Source organism: Pollachius pollachius (genome assembly GCF_949987615.1).
Source record: "Pollachius pollachius genome assembly, chromosome: 8".
Taxonomy (NCBI): domain Eukaryota; kingdom Metazoa; phylum Chordata; class Actinopteri; order Gadiformes; family Gadidae; genus Pollachius; species Pollachius pollachius.
The window spans coordinates 5,216,633-5,231,796 of record NC_136941.1 but is presented as its reverse complement, the minus strand read 5'-3'; the positions used below and the strand labels follow the sequence as shown (position 1 = coordinate 5,231,796).

Here is a 15,164-nt window from a genome sequence, read left to right as displayed (position 1 = left end):
GAATTCTCATATTTTCTTAGATCATTTATTGTGTTTTATTTTTAAATCGGATACTCATACTATAATCTTACGTTTCTTCTTGAATAATTATATTCTTAATTTTAACTAATAACATCCTCTTACGTTATTGATAAATGTAGCCTTTTTCATTGCTACTACCGATTTTATAAATTACTATTAAAATGTCATCTCATTGTAATTTATTGCTACTCAGTAAGTAAAATGTGGTATATTATTAGAATAATATAGAAAAGGCTTAGGTCCAGGCTATACACGCTATGCTAAAGACACAATGTGTTGATCACTTCTTAGCATTTTACTAACTTCAGAGATTAGAGGTGATTGATGAACGCTTGGCGCAAAAGTGAGACTACTTAAAAATAAACAGAATGGAATGAAACAACTTCTTATGGCTGGTTCATAGCCTAAATGCAAGAAGTTATTTTAATTATTATTTTTTTAATAATTAGAGGCAACGGAGACATTGAGGAATGAGTCTTCATCTTCCACTATGAAGGACCTTGGTAGAATTCCTTCCTCTGAAATTTCCTAAGAATTATCTTAGTTCTGTCCCCAGGGGACACGACAATCCCCTACTGTCCTTAGTGTCGCGAGCCGCGGGTCAGACTGCAGTCCCCCTTTCCACCGAGAGGGGCCGCTAGTGCAAACTAACCTCGGTTCCTCCCTCTCCTGCCAGGTCGCTGTGTCCCCCGGCCACAACGACCTGGAGACGCCTACGCTTCTTGTTGGCTCTACATCACGGTGGGTGTTTGGGTTATATTTAGTGTATCCACAGGGTGTCACCATAAAGGCTACTGATACGTTCACATGTTGCAGCCACATAATGACTTTTTATGTGGCGCCCACGCACGAACCTGGAATTTAAATGTTTCTTTGGAAATGCGATGTTTGTAAGGAATTTCTCATTATAACTATAACGATAACTATGCTAGTCAGAAAAACACACACCTCAAACTGAACTACTTATCATCCTTTACGCACATCATCATACGCACGCACACACACAGACACGCACGCACACGCACACACGCACACACACAAGCCTACCTTGCTCCACATCATCGGCACACGCTGCGCGCTGTCTGCCCGGACAATGCGCCGTGGAGCCCGGAGGATGACGGCGGACGAGCCCGCTGCAGCACCCTGTGGTCCCCTGGCCGAGCCCGCCTCCCTGGGTCCCGCCGCAAGGAGCTAAGGATGAGGGGCGACCTGGTCCTGGCTCTGCGGCTCTGCCTCCTCCTCCTCTCCGCCGCGTGTCTCCATCCCGCCGGAGGTAAGCGCAGCGCCGGTTCCAGGACGCGGTCCACCGTTGGAGACTATGGTCGTAAATGGGTTTCTTTGGCGGTTTTCTGCTTTAAATGGAGTTCCGTCCTTTTGCCGTCAAACACTTGTAAATTGGGTCAGATACGGGTGATGATGTTTGACTTCTAGACAACTTGTCACAGAGACTATCTTATATGATAGCCTACTACATCAATTTAAATTAGGTCTATTTTCAAGTTAAACCCAGCCTATAGGTTACGATTTATACTGTGGAATAGCGTAGAGTCATTTTTCACCGTTAACCTCTATGGAAGGATACGAAACTAAAGCCACAGGGGGTCTAGATCATGTTTTGGATACGAGGTTTGTAGTCCAGGTCCATTTATAGCTCAGCTGAAGGACGTGGGCCGTTCATCTAACCGCGATCTGTTGACTTTTATTGGAGAAAGAAACGCTGCTTTGCACTTGCGCGATTATGTGCGTGAGTTTCGGAGTTTGCGCGTGAGTGTGATTGGGCATCGAACCCGACCTTTCTGGGTTTCTAAGCATGAGCGGGGATGTGTGTGGAGCCGATGGATGTTGCCCTGAATAAGCAACGGATCTGTGATGAAACCAGGGAATTAAAATCGTTGTTCCATGTTATTGCACTATAATATATAGCCTGCAGGCTAACATTTGTTTTAAATTATTCAGAGAGATACAGCGACCATCACCAGAGTGTCATTATCATTCAAGATCTAAATATCATTTTAATCAACATGTATTTGACCTCCCTCACCCGCTTCCCTGGTTTGAAACCCTTTGCCAATTTTTTGTGTTCATCGTATGTGTGTGTGTGTGTGTGTGTGTGTATGTGTGTGTGTGTCTATTTATGTGTGTGTGTGTGTGGTGTGTTTGTGTTGCTGCACCCTCATCTGCATGTGTGTGTATGTGCATACGTGTGTGTATCCATGTGCAATTTGTGTTTACGCATGGCAAAGCACTGCTTTGGCGAGTGGTCTTTGGATGAGAAAGTGAAGGAAGGATTAGAGTGTGTGCGTGCGTGTGTGTGTGTGTGTGTGTGTGTGTGTGTGTGTGTGTGTGTGTGCGCGTGCGTGCGTGCGTGCGTGCGTGCGTGCGTGCGTGCGTGCGTGCGTGCGTGCGTGCGTGCGTGCGTGCGTGCGTGCGTGCGTGCGTGCGTGCGTGTGTGTGTGTGTGTGTTGGGGGGTGGGGGCAGGGGGGGGAGCGCTTTGGAAAAAATTATAATCTGTATGCTGGATTACGTCATGCCGACAGAGCACGAGCCGCGCTGGGGAGGAGCAGGGGGGAGGAGCAGGGGGGAGGAGCAGGGGGGAGGAGCAGAAGGAAGGTGGGGGAAGGTGGGAGCATCCATGACCAGAGAGGTCGGCTGGGGTCAATAAATATATGATTGATTATCACCTTTGATATCTTAACTATCTTTGTATTGACATATGACTGTGTTCCCCAGGTTGAGGGGATCCATTCCTAATGGACTCTTCCCACTCTGTTGCTGAGTGGCAGCTGAGCTTTAATGACTCCTACTGGGGGGGGGGGGGGGGGGGGGGGGGGGTGATTCAGGGGCCATCAACGTTCACACTTAACTTAAGGCGCCTTGTGTTATATTAATATGAATCTGCCCAAAGGTTCACACTTTGGGACACAGGCACCAGGGCGTGCGGGGCACAGGGTTGCGCTAGATAGCTTGAGCCGGGAGTGTGTGTGTGTGTGTGTGTGTGGTTGTGTGTGTGTGTGTGTGTGTGTGTGTGTGTGTGTGTGTGTGTGTGTGTGTGTGTGTGTGTGTGTGTGTGTGTGTGTGTGTGTGTGTGTGTGTGTGTGTGTGTGTGTGTGTGTGTGTGTGTGTGTTGTGGTGCGCTGGCCTGTGAGAGAAGGATTAACTTTAACCGTATAGACAGAGAGAGGGAGAGAAAGGGAGAGAAAGGGACGGAAATCTTGTTGTAACCTACATTTTTGGCTTTGTTCAAGCTGTCACGTTTGCGTACCCTTACAGAGGAACATACCCACACACACACACCGACAAAGACCCACACACACACACCCACACCCCGACAAACACCCACACACACACCCACCGACAAACACCCACACCCACACTCCCACATACACACCCACACCCACATCCACACACACGCACAAACACACACCCACAGCCACACACACACTCTCCCAGCTGTGAAACAAACTAAAAAGCAGCTCTAGACAGAAAGACAGCGAGGACATCACGTCAGCTTCTTTATCAACGCCTGGCGTCGGGGGGGGGTGAGCCTACCTGTCTGATCATCTCCGTTTTCATCCCCAGGGTACCTAACGGTTACCATAGAGACCCTGCATCCTGTCGTCATCGGCGACGCGGTCACCATCAAGTGCTTCTTCCGCACCGACGGGAACCTGCGGGAGATTGTGTGGTTCAGGATGGGCTCCCAGGTACAGCGGCTCCATGATCCCTTGCTGGCCGTGCCGTGCCACACTGACGGTTCATAATCAGACTGACTAGGCGTGGTACGCTATGGATGACTGTCACCTGACGGGGACATAAAGGCAACATCTGGACGCACTGGAAGAGGTGTAGGACGGTCTGCTGCGGGCCTACTTTGTTAGATGCATGTATATGGGGCGGTAAGGCTGTGGTTTAGGGTTACGCTTTGGGATTTGTTTTATGTTAGAGTTATGAGTTAGGGTTTGGTTTTATGTTAGAGTTAAAAGTTAGGGTTTGGGGTTAGGGTTAGGGTTTGGTTTTAGGGTTTGGTTTTAGGGTTTGGTTTTATGATATGGTTACGAGTTAGGGTTTGGGGTTAGGGATTGGTTTTACAATATGGTTACGAGTTAGGGTTTGTGGTTAGGTTTTAGGACCCTTAAAAAGTCCCAAGGACCACCTCAGATATGGACCTCACCCAGGACGGAACCCGCAGTGCCAGGACGGTTCCCCGAAAAAAGACTCTAAAACCTGCTGCCAACCTAACAAACCCCTGAATGCTTAGCTCCTATGAGCTCCGGCCCTTCAGCTTGTCTCACACCAGTGGCCCTCAGCGTTGCCTTTAAGAGCGGGAGGTTGAGCTGTGCTCCTGTGTGTCCCAGTCCCGGCTAGGCGGTGTCGGGGGCGGCAAGCAGAAGATCTTCACCTACGACGCCATGTACAACCGGAGCTCCTCCAACATGGAGGCCAGCCCCCGTCGGGAGGAGCTGGTCTACCAGTCCACTGTCCGGTAAGCCGGGGGGGGGGGGGGGGGGGGGGGGGGGGGGGGGGGGGTCTGGTCTGGACGTCATGTGCTCTAGTGTGACACGATTGATTATGATTACTAATGGTTATAAAGTACGCACGGATAAAACTACCAACCTCGATATACAAATGTAATGAAACCGAAGTGTTTAAATATTTAGATACAACTGAACTGTTTAGGTGCATGCATTCAACTAACCGGCTGTTGTCACGGTGACGTCGCGGCGATGTCCCCCGTGCTGTCACGGCGACGTCGTGGCGATGTCCCCGGTGTTGTCACGGCGATGTCCCCGCAGGCTCCCGGAGGTGCAGCTGGGGGACGACGGCGTGTACGAGTGCCATGTGGGCGTGTACGAGAAGGCGTCCCGCGGCGCCCTGGTGCTGGGCTCCAGCAGCGTGCTGCTCACCGTCATCGGTAGGAGAAAGACACTCAAGAGCCGCCACACGGGTTAAAAACAGTAACAGACGACAAACAGGACTTCGGTCTGTTGATTAAGAATCATCCGCACGGGCGCTGACATGTGACATGTCTGCACCCCAATGTAATGGGCCCATAACCTTTCCCCCCCTCCCCCAGCTCTAGGTCATCGTTGTTGTCTTTGTTATTGTTTTCATTGTCGTTGTTTTGTGTTGTGAATTCTGTAAATGGTGTCACTATTGTTGTCGTTTCATGTATTGTGTCTTTCTTGTTTATGAAAACGCACAGAAAAAGAAGAATTATAAATGGTAAAAACGAATAGGACTTCCATGAATTAAGGGATATATGTGAATGGAAGAAGGTAAGAGAGAGAACATCCCATGGAGTGGTGATGCTGATGGGACTGGCACTGATGAGGCTCTGAAGTAGGCTGGGGGATTAACCTCTTTGTATGTTGGAGATGGGGTGGAGATGGGTTCGAACGAAGGTAGCGCCTGAAATACAAAGGGAAGAGAAGGAAGCAGGCGTACTTATACTGACGGGCGTCATTCTGATTGGTTTACGAGGAGTTCATCCTGAATGCTTTGGAGATCACCCAGAGTTGTGCATCTCTTAAAGGTGTAGAGTCTCCTGGAGAGGTTTTGATGGGTTTTATTAGGTGCAGAGTGAATCTCTTGAAGGGAAAGTAGTCTTCGTGCCTGAACCTTCTCTATATGTGAATTGCACTGTTTCTTGTACCTTGTATCTTGTATGATATATGGGGCCTGTGTCCTATATGTATGCATCGTCTTTATTTGTATTGTTATTTATTTTATGTAATGCAGCTATGTGACGGCATTGGAGTCCAAGACAAATTTCCCTCCAAGGATAATAAAGTGTATCTTATCTTATATCTTCATGTGACACCTAGATAAATATAAAGAAAAATGCAAACATATTTGGTGGACGCTTTCATTCATATACTCTTTAGTGTTGGGTGGTCCCAGTGGGAATCAAACCTCAAACCCTGGCAGTGTCAATGACGTGCTCTCCCAGGGGAGCTACACTGCCTACACCTGTGTAGGCAGGACTACCAATAAAAGTTGTCCTGTTTGTTATAATTGCCAAATGTTGTGATGAGAGAGACCTAAAACAAAGTCCTGAATATTTAAAGAGGCTTGAACAGCAAGGTTCAAGTAATTAAATGTTTATATTGTCATATGTACAGCATAGTACGTTTTTGCATATTCGCCGTCCCGCACCCCATCATGCACCTGTGATTGAGGACGAGATGATGATGATGGCCATCATTCTCTTAATATTAGAAAAATAAGAATGAAGGATTAGGGAGGCTTAAAACTGCAGTAATCTACCTTTTTTCACTTTGACAAATCGGCTTATAACTTTGAGGGAAAGGTGTCACCGTACCATGGCGTCCCATGCGCTGAGCCAACATGTTATTAAGTGTCTTGAGTGGAGTCGACAAAAATTCTATTTATCCTGTAGCCTAGTTTTATAACCATTGTGTTAGATATTGTCAGGTCTCTTGCCTTCATCTTCAGCTTTGCTACTTTATATTTGTAGTACAATTACAATACAATTTTAAAAAAATCAAGCAGAAAGTAGCAAAAAGTGGACTTCCATGAAGAATAAATTGTACGTAATACTGCCCTCTACTGCTCAGAGAGAAAAGAATGCACCTTTACTTATCGAAGCTGGCAAAAGGAGTCAAGGTCGACATTTCTATGCGTGTGCCTCTGGAGTGGTAACCATGACCTGTATTTCCTTCCTCCAGTGCCTCCCAGGTCCATCTGGGTGCTGGCAGCGAACACCCCGGCCCCCTTCAGTCGCTACGAGGCCCAGAACTTCACCCTAGTCTGCATCGTCTCGGGAGGAAAGCCAGCTCCTGTGGTGAGATGACCAATTTTTTATTTTTAAGCTCATGACTAATGATACAAAAATATGGATGCATGAATTTCTTACGCGACATACAAATATATAAAAGTGGTTTCTTGATGTAAGGCAGGTCGAATATAGTTCATATAATATATATACTTCATTTTAATACATAATATCAGATATTCTCTTGAGCATGCCGAATAAATTCAGGGATCTTCCTTATACCCGTCTCTTGAGGTTAATTTGTAGAGTCCGGTTTTCTGTGAATTACCACCTAGGACCTGAGAGGTCACTTGCCTCCACATTGTTCCTCTTATCAGCATTGACTCCAGATTAAACCGGAAGCTCTCCGTCCTCTCCTCCAGGTGTACTTCAAACGGGACGGGGAGCCCATTCAGGTGGTGGCCTCCACTTCCTCTACCTCCACCACCTCCACCACCACCGCCTCCTCGCCGGCGAAGACCAAAGCCCAGGGCAGGAGAAAGCCCCAAGAACGAGGGGGCCCCACCATGCCCAGAACAGGGCCCATGGGCTCAAAGCAGCAGCTCCCAGGCCCCGACCTGGACGACACCAAGCTCCAGAGGCGCCTCTCCCCTCTCCCGGAAAGGAACCGGAAGCAGGCCAGCGGGCAGGGCCGGGACGGGCCCACCACCGCCGCTGAAGAACCGCAGCGCTCCGAGCCCAGGACCGAAACCACCACCGCCGCCGTCGTCTTGACGACCACCGAGAGCATCCCGGAGACGGTGGTGAGCCGGGAGTTCCCGCGCTGGGTCCAGAGCAGCGACCCGCTGTACCACTTTGAGCAGCGGCGGCAGGCGGCGGCCGGCGGCACCATGGAGGTGCGGGCCCTGCTCACCTGGAGCCTCAACCCCCAGCTAGACAACGAGGCGCTGTTCAGCTGCGAGGTCAAGCACCCGGCGCTGTCCATGCCCATGCAGGCCGAGGTCACGCTGGGTGAGACGCCTGAGCGCTGCAAAAAACCCCTCGTCCAGCCCCGAAGGACAACCGTCGCCAACCGTCGCTAACCGTCGATAACAGTCGCTAGCAATCGCTGATTGTCGACCAATTGTCTATAACAGTCGCTAGCGTTCACTAACTGTCGCGAAATGTTGCTTACTGTCACTAACTGTCGTTAACTGTTGCTATCTGTCACTTACTGTCGGTAACAATGGCTAACAATGGCTAACAACGGCTGAGAACAGTTAGCAAAGCTGTTAGCGAAGCTGTTAGTGAAGCACAGGAACAGGTCAGTCAGTACGGAGCAGGTAGATGGGCTGGGGGCATCTTGCTGTAGCATGCCTACAGGTGAGGCTGCGGTTATTAGGGAACGACCCCAGTCTTGTTTATTAAACCATCGCCTGATCGGGTAAAGAAGTCGTAGCTCAGCTAGACTCCCCTCTGTGCACAGATAACTTGGAAGGGGAAAACTATTTTTCCAGCGCATTCAATTAAAGTGGATCTCCCCCCATGAACATGATGGAAGAAATTAAATAATACATCACATACAGAGACATGTACAGCCGCATAAAGGCGAACATGCATCCGATTCCAAAAGACTTCTCAGTTCTCAGTTCAAAAGGCAGTGACATAAAACAGCCGTTCATGTCGTTTCCGATCAGCCGACCAATCACGACCTAGGGCAATTCGAAGTAGATGCTGGACGCGAAAAGGCTTACCTCAAATGTTGCATCGGATTGTGTTGAATGTGTGTTGAGGGTGACTCATGTTGTTCTGTTCTCCTGTTGGTTCCTCAGCGGCCCCCCGGGGCCCCAAGCTGGTCACGATCCCCAGCAGGGCCCAGGTGGGGGACACGGTTCGCATTGCGGTCCAGGGGTTCCAGCTGGGCTCTCCGGTGAGCTGAACATCTGGAGTTAACTCTGCCCAGTGCACACGCTTCAGAACACATAAAAAAGAGGTCTTCAGTGATCCGAGGCCCGGGATGTTGTTGCCCTAACAACCGCTCCGCTCAAGATGACAGGAGAACGAGGATGGGATTTATTTAACCATAATAAATGTATACACATAAAGTTACGCTGAAGTTAAGCTTAGATTAAGCTAAGGCGATATGGGAATATCATGCTAATGTACAAAGTAAGTACCCTGTACTGGAAAATAAATTCAATGTGGATTTAATAAGACATGCTAAAAAAAGAAAATAGGGATCATCATTATTGTGTTTACATTTTCTTTTCAAAGGCTAAATGGCTAAAATAAGATAGCTAAGCTGCCTGTTCACTGCCCTGGCTGACTCACATTTCAGGGGGGGGCCCGTACAACTTACCCTCGCATAGGGATCTAAACTAATTGCCTAAGATACATAAAAATACATGCAGACACGTTACTATTTTGCTTGAAATAATTATATTTGACATGTATATAACAACAGTTTTGAAGCCGTTTTATTCAATTAACAACGCTACTTTTACGCATCGCTTTGTTTACGAAACATACACTTTTAAAAATAGAATAGTTAGAAAGTTTAAAAAACGTCATAGGCATCAGCTCAACAAGCTTAAAAAGCCAATCAATCAATCCTCAATCCTTTAAGCAAAATACAAAACAACTCCAACACAATCTGATATTTAATAGGAATCTTCATCTCTGATGCCATCTGCAGTCACAACCCCATACCGCCCTCACTGGTCATACCCCATACTGCCCTCACTGGTCATACCCCAGACCGCCCTCACTGGTCATACCCCATACTGCCCTCACTGGTCTCCTCACCAGTCTCCTCCCTGGTCTCCTCACCAGTCTCCTCACCAGTCTCCTCCCTGGTCTCCTCACCAGTCTCCTCACCAGTCTCCTCCCTGGTCTCCTCACCAGTCTCCTCCCTGGTCTCCTCACCAGTCTCCTCACCAGTCTCCTCCCTGGTCTCCTCACCAGTCTCCTCCCTGGTCGCCTCCCTGGTCTCCTCACTGGTCTCCTCACCAGTCTCCTCCCTGGTCTCCTCACTGGTCTCCTCCCTGGTCTCCTCACCAGTCTCCTCACTGGTCTCCTCCCTGGTCTCACCTGTCTCCTCACTGGTTATTCCCCATACCGACCTCACTGGTTTCCTCACCAGTCTCCTCACTGGTCTCCTCATTGGTCTCCTCCCTGGTCTCCTCATTGGTCTCCTCCCTGGTCTCCTCACCAGTCTCCTCCCTGGTCTCCTCACCAGTCTCCTCACTGGTTATTCCCCATACCGACCTCACTGGTTTCCTCACCAGTCTCCTCCCCAGTCTCCTCACTGGTCTCCTCCCTGGTCTCCTCACCAGTCTCCTCACTGGTCTCCTCCCTGGTCTCACCTGTCTCCTCACTGGTTATTCCCCATACCGACCTCACTGGTTTCCTCACCAGTCTCCTCACTGGTCTCCTCATTGGTCTCCTCCCTGGTCTCCTCATTGGTCTCCTCCCTGGTCTCCTCACCAGTCTCCTCCCTGGTCTCCTCGCCAGTCTCCTCACTGGTTATTCCCCATACCGACCTCACCGGTCTCCTCACCAGTCTCCTCACCAGTCTCCTCCCTGGTCTCACTGGCCTCCCCGCTGGTCCGCAGAACGAGGTGTTCCCGGAGCCGCTCTTCACCTGGACCCGGGTGGGCGGGACCCTGCTTGACGGGCGCCAGGAGCACCGCGGCCGCGAGCTGGTCCTGGATCGCATCCCCGCCGAGCTCAACGGCTCCATGTTCCGCTGCACGGCCCAGAACGCCCTGGGCTCCACCGACACACACACCCGCCTCATCGTGTTCGGTGGGTGCGCTTTGTCAAGGGCAACTGTTGTTTTTAATTGTTTCTTTCGGGTTTTTTTTTTTAAACTACATTGCGTTGGATTGTTTGGTTTGATTGCGCGTGTTAAGGGGGACTCAACACACGTTGTTCTGTTCTCCCGTTGGTTCCTCAGCGGGAACCAACGGGAGAACAGAACTACTTAAACTTCAAACTACTTAAAAAAAAAAAATCCACCCACCGGTGACGTCACCATTTTAACCGATGTTTTTGTTGTGTGACGCTTTGCGTCGTTCGATTTGTTTTTCTTACAGAAAACCCCAAATTGAAGAAAGGAAAAAAGCTTCTCATCGGTAAAAAAAAAGAAAAGATATTACAAATGTTATTTTAAAACAATTTCCTGCACACTACCGCTCCAGGCACAATGTTGTGTGTGTTTAATTTAAAACCGCCCCCCGTAACCATGAGTCATCATATTTTCCTGTTTTTCAGACACGAACGCAGCGTACGGCCGCCGTTCTCCAGACATGACCTCCATCTGTCTCCTAACCCTGCTGATGTTCACAGACCACCTCACGTGACCTTCAGGATGCACGTGTGTGAGTGAGTGAGTGAGTGAGTGAGTGAGTGTGTGTGTGTGTCTTCTGTCTGGAGGATCTCTACCGCTACATGGACCCAGACCCCTTATGGCGCCTAACATTACCATATGTCCTCTTCCTTGGGGGCAGAGATGTGAGGATGTGGAGGAATGAACGGCCGTCGTTAGAGGCAGCCTCCTTCTGATACGGATGGAGGAGGCGCTGTTGGTTGCAAATTCATGACATCTCCTTTCCCTTTAAATTATGAATGAACAGGGAACATGTAAAGATTTGATTAATTTGATGAATACAAACTCGGTTCTAGGCAGAGTAGCAGTTTTGAGATCGGTTGGCGTTTTGATTGGTGTGTAAAACAAAACAATGCTGCATTAACGTACAACTTGAAAAAACTGTTGGTATGAGATACATTTACCCCTGAGCCTGTGAATAGCAGCTGAGAAAAACTAGGATTATTAGTGTGACTGCAACAGTGTGACTTCATGATTTAAGATGCAAAAAAGTTTGCATCTCGGTTTTGAAGCAGAACCCAGATGCAGAACCAGAGAAGCAGAACCAGTTTTTTTTTAAACCCTGAACATTAAAAACAATTACAAATCTGACCGGTAACAACCAGAAATATCCTGGCAACCACTTAGCAACCAAAGCTTTTTGATTGGTCAAATGTTTAAGTAGGACATTATTACCTAAAACAAACATAGCTCTGGTTTTTGACGCGACCAGAGCTCCAGGACAGAAGGTTCTCACACTCACCGTCTACAACTTGCAGGATTATTCATGTTACCTGGCTCTATCTTTAGTTTACATTCATGTTGAACCTTTACAACAAAAATTAATAAATACTATCAAACGGTCTGTTCTCTTTCTGTAAGTGTTAAGTGTTGACACACACACGGAAACGTCCATTCACAAACAAAACACACACACCTGCAAACTTTCACTCATAAACACACACGCAAACATCCACTCATAAACACACTTGTCTGCAAAAGTTCCCTCATAAACACATACAAGTATGCTAACATTGATTCATATTCACACAAACATGCAAACATCCACTCATAAACACACGAACACAAACATTTATAAACACACACACACACACACACACACACACACACACGGACACGTAATCATCCGCCCATAAACCCAGGCCAGGAGAGCAGTGCGGCTGTGGATCTTTATTATAAGTAGCAGTGGATTTATCACTTATTGTTGGGAAACACAAATAAAACTGCGTCCTGCTTAACCTTCACATCTGACCAGAGTGGAAATTGTACTTCTCTATAGACAAGGAAATAACTCAACCCGATGGAGTAAAGATGTGCCCGGTGGGCCACGCTTACACGAAGCCAACTAATCCCTGTGCTCACCTCTCACTTGATACCGGGACACTTAAGTAAAACCTTAGTGTAAGAAATAAAAATAAAGTGACAAGTCCATGATTGTTAAAAGGAAACAAGGGGAGGGGGGCTTGGGGGGTAGCATTGACCATCCCCCACCCCCCCCCCCCTTCCACAACATCAGTGCATAATCTTGATCATCGCCGCTCAGACAGGAAGCGTTTCGTTAATACACAAAATATATATTTTTGAAGGCCATTAGTTACATCACACCAGTGTATTTAGTCTTAAATATTTCCCCCTTTGCGGGGGGATATGTACAAAGAGTTGTGTTGTGAGGGTGTAGCGTATCTACATAGGATGTCTATACAGAGTGTACATAGGCCGTAATCAGCATCATATAAACATGGTTGTACAAGTTAAATTAATCTCAATCGATTCTGGCTTTTTTTTTTTTTTTAGGAATACACAAACAAACAGTGCAGTTGAAGATATCATTCACCCTAGTCACGCTCGGCTTAACGAAGCCGAGTCTTAGGTTAAAGTTAGTTAAACTCACCAAACGTCTCTCTCTCTACACAGTAAAGCTTTTGGTTTTCACATTCCCCCCCCCTACCCGTCTGCTGTTCCCTTATAGTGAGCAACACACCCTGCTCACACACACACACACACACACACACACACACACACACACACACACACACACACAGACACACACACACACGTTCTACAAAAGTGTTAAGCCTTCAAGGAATAACAGAAGGCCGATACCTCTTAAACAGGTAAACAAGAGAAACAAACTACGTTGACGGTTTCCTCGTAGCTGACGGCCTCTCCTGCAGTGTGAATAGTGTCAGCTCAATCCACCTCTGGGTGGGCCTTTCTTAGCGCCACCCTCCACCGCAGTTCCCACGGTCACCATCACCGTCGCCACGGTCACCGCCAGCCTCCTGGTCCTCCATCCTGGTCCATCAGGGGTCGAGCAGCAGGCTGTCGTGGAGGTCGCTGGGGGGCAGCATGAGCTGCTGCTCGTAGTACAGGCTCTTGGCGTAGTTCACCTCCTGGGAGATCTTCACCGCCAGGCTCTCGTTCTTGATGTGCACCTGGCGGACGGGGACAGGACGGAGGCTCCGTGAGACACCTGATACAGACTCAGACTGATACAGAACACTCAAGTGGTTTATCGAGTCCCAGAGCGCGATTGGCCGGATCGCTTGTCAATCAAGAGGAACGGGCGAATGAGGCTCCACTTTGAGGAGGGAGTGATAGGTTGGAGTGAGTATAATAATTGCGGGGTCAGATGTGCTACACTTTAAATGTAGGTACGTATAAGGGTGGGCGGTTATAACAGCTCCCAACCTTTCTTTGGCGTGTGACCCCATTTCGAGGTCTAAAACATTTTGTGCATCTGCTTCCGCACACAGCGTATTAACACAATCCACATCTGCCGGTAACATCAACGCCCCCGTGAACTCACGCGCCACACAGTTAGCGTTTGGTAGTTCAGTTGGCTAACGGCTACGATTCCGTCAGGCTGTTTCTATACACAGGGCCTTTACAAGACCCTCCAAATAGCTCCACATTCTTTTCATATCAAAAAATATTTCATCAATAAATATCCATCCCTTTCCAATACAAGGCGACCTATGAATAAGTGTGCTCAGGACTGTAATTCATTTGTACACACGCAGAGTGTTTTACTGTTCAATGTAAAAACAGTGAAACACCGTTTTTTTAAGGCGGCCGTCTCCTGCGAGCCCACGGTCACATGCTTGGGGGCGAGAGGGAGGGTTTGGGGGGGGCGGGGGTCCTACCATGGGCCTCTGCTGGGAGGGTCCGGGGATGGCCACGCCGCTGCTGGTGCTGTCGGCCTTCTTGGTGAGCTGCACGTACACCTTGCCGTGGTCGCGGGACACCAGGCAGTGGTACAGGTCGTCGTACTTCACCTCCAGGAAGATGGCCTCGCGGTCCACGTAGTCGCCCGGCTTCAGGAAGTACACCACCTTGGAGGAGATCAGCACGCAGTAGGTGTCCATGGGCTCCACCGCCACGAAGCTAAGGGCGGGGGTGGAGGTGGTGCGGCGGCGGAGACAAAAAGGCAGATTTCAGTTCATGAATAGTTTTTTAACTGATTTCGCTGTGGATTGTTGCCAGGGGAGGTGGAACGCTAAGGACTGTTACTACTGGTAACGCCCCGATGTTAGGGGTTAAGGTGGGGTCGCGTGGAGGAGGAGGAGGAGGAGGAGGAGGAGGAGCAAGAGCAGGAGGAAGAGCAGGAGGAGGAGGAAGAGGAGGAGGAAGAGCAGGAGGAGGAGGAAGAGGAGGAGGAGCAAGAGCAGGAGGAAGAGCAAGAGGAGGAGGAGCAAGAGCAGGAGGAGGAGGAGGAGGAGGAGGAGAAGAAGGAGCAGGAGGAGGAGGAAGAGCAGGAGGAAGAGCAGGAGGAAGAGCAGGAGGAAGAGCAGGAGGAGGAGGAGGAGGAGCAGGAGCAGGGGGAGGAGGACTCACAACTCCTGCAGGATGTTGTCGGTGAGGTGGAAGAGCTGCTCCTGGCCGTTGGCCTGCGTGGCCGAGTAGCGCGGCAGCAGGCCCTGGGGCCCCTTACAGCAGCGGGGCTTCCTCACACGCTGCACGCCGAGCCTGGGGACCACACAGCAACCACAGAATGAGACACCCATACACCCATACGCTTGTGGTCTTTCGTTAAG

At 49.1% G+C, this 15,164-nt stretch overlaps 2 protein-coding genes across 3 annotated transcripts in view; one reads left to right on the top strand and one right to left on the bottom strand.

Annotated features, from left to right (window-relative positions):
* Positions 1-1,100: 1,100 nt before the first annotated feature.
* LOC307078997 (immunoglobulin superfamily member 21-like) lies at positions 1,101-11,783 on the top strand. Its single transcript, XM_079741043.1, has 10 exons — positions 1,101-1,294; positions 3,602-3,726; positions 4,378-4,505; positions 4,816-4,934; positions 6,712-6,827; positions 7,181-7,769; positions 8,570-8,667; positions 10,352-10,544; positions 10,835-10,873; positions 11,013-11,783. The coding sequence occupies exons 1-10, from the start codon at positions 1,219-1,221 to the stop codon at positions 11,099-11,101; spliced, it is 1,572 nt and encodes a 523-aa protein (XP_079597169.1). The 5' UTR covers positions 1,101-1,218; the 3' UTR covers positions 11,102-11,783.
* Positions 11,784-12,271: 488 nt separating this feature from the next.
* vps13d (vacuolar protein sorting 13 homolog D) overlaps positions 12,272-15,164 on the bottom strand; it is a 58,750-nt gene continuing 55,857 nt past the window's right edge. For both annotated transcript variants that reach the window (XM_079742000.1, XM_079742001.1), the window contains exons 67-69: positions 14,965-15,096; positions 14,274-14,514; positions 12,272-13,562 (exon numbers count right to left, since the gene is read on the bottom strand). In XM_079742000.1, coding sequence (XP_079598126.1) covers positions 13,431-13,562; positions 14,274-14,514; positions 14,965-15,096 — 505 coding nt within the window. In that variant the 3' untranslated portion in view covers positions 12,272-13,430. The remainder of the gene's footprint in view (positions 13,563-14,273; positions 14,515-14,964; positions 15,097-15,164) is intronic.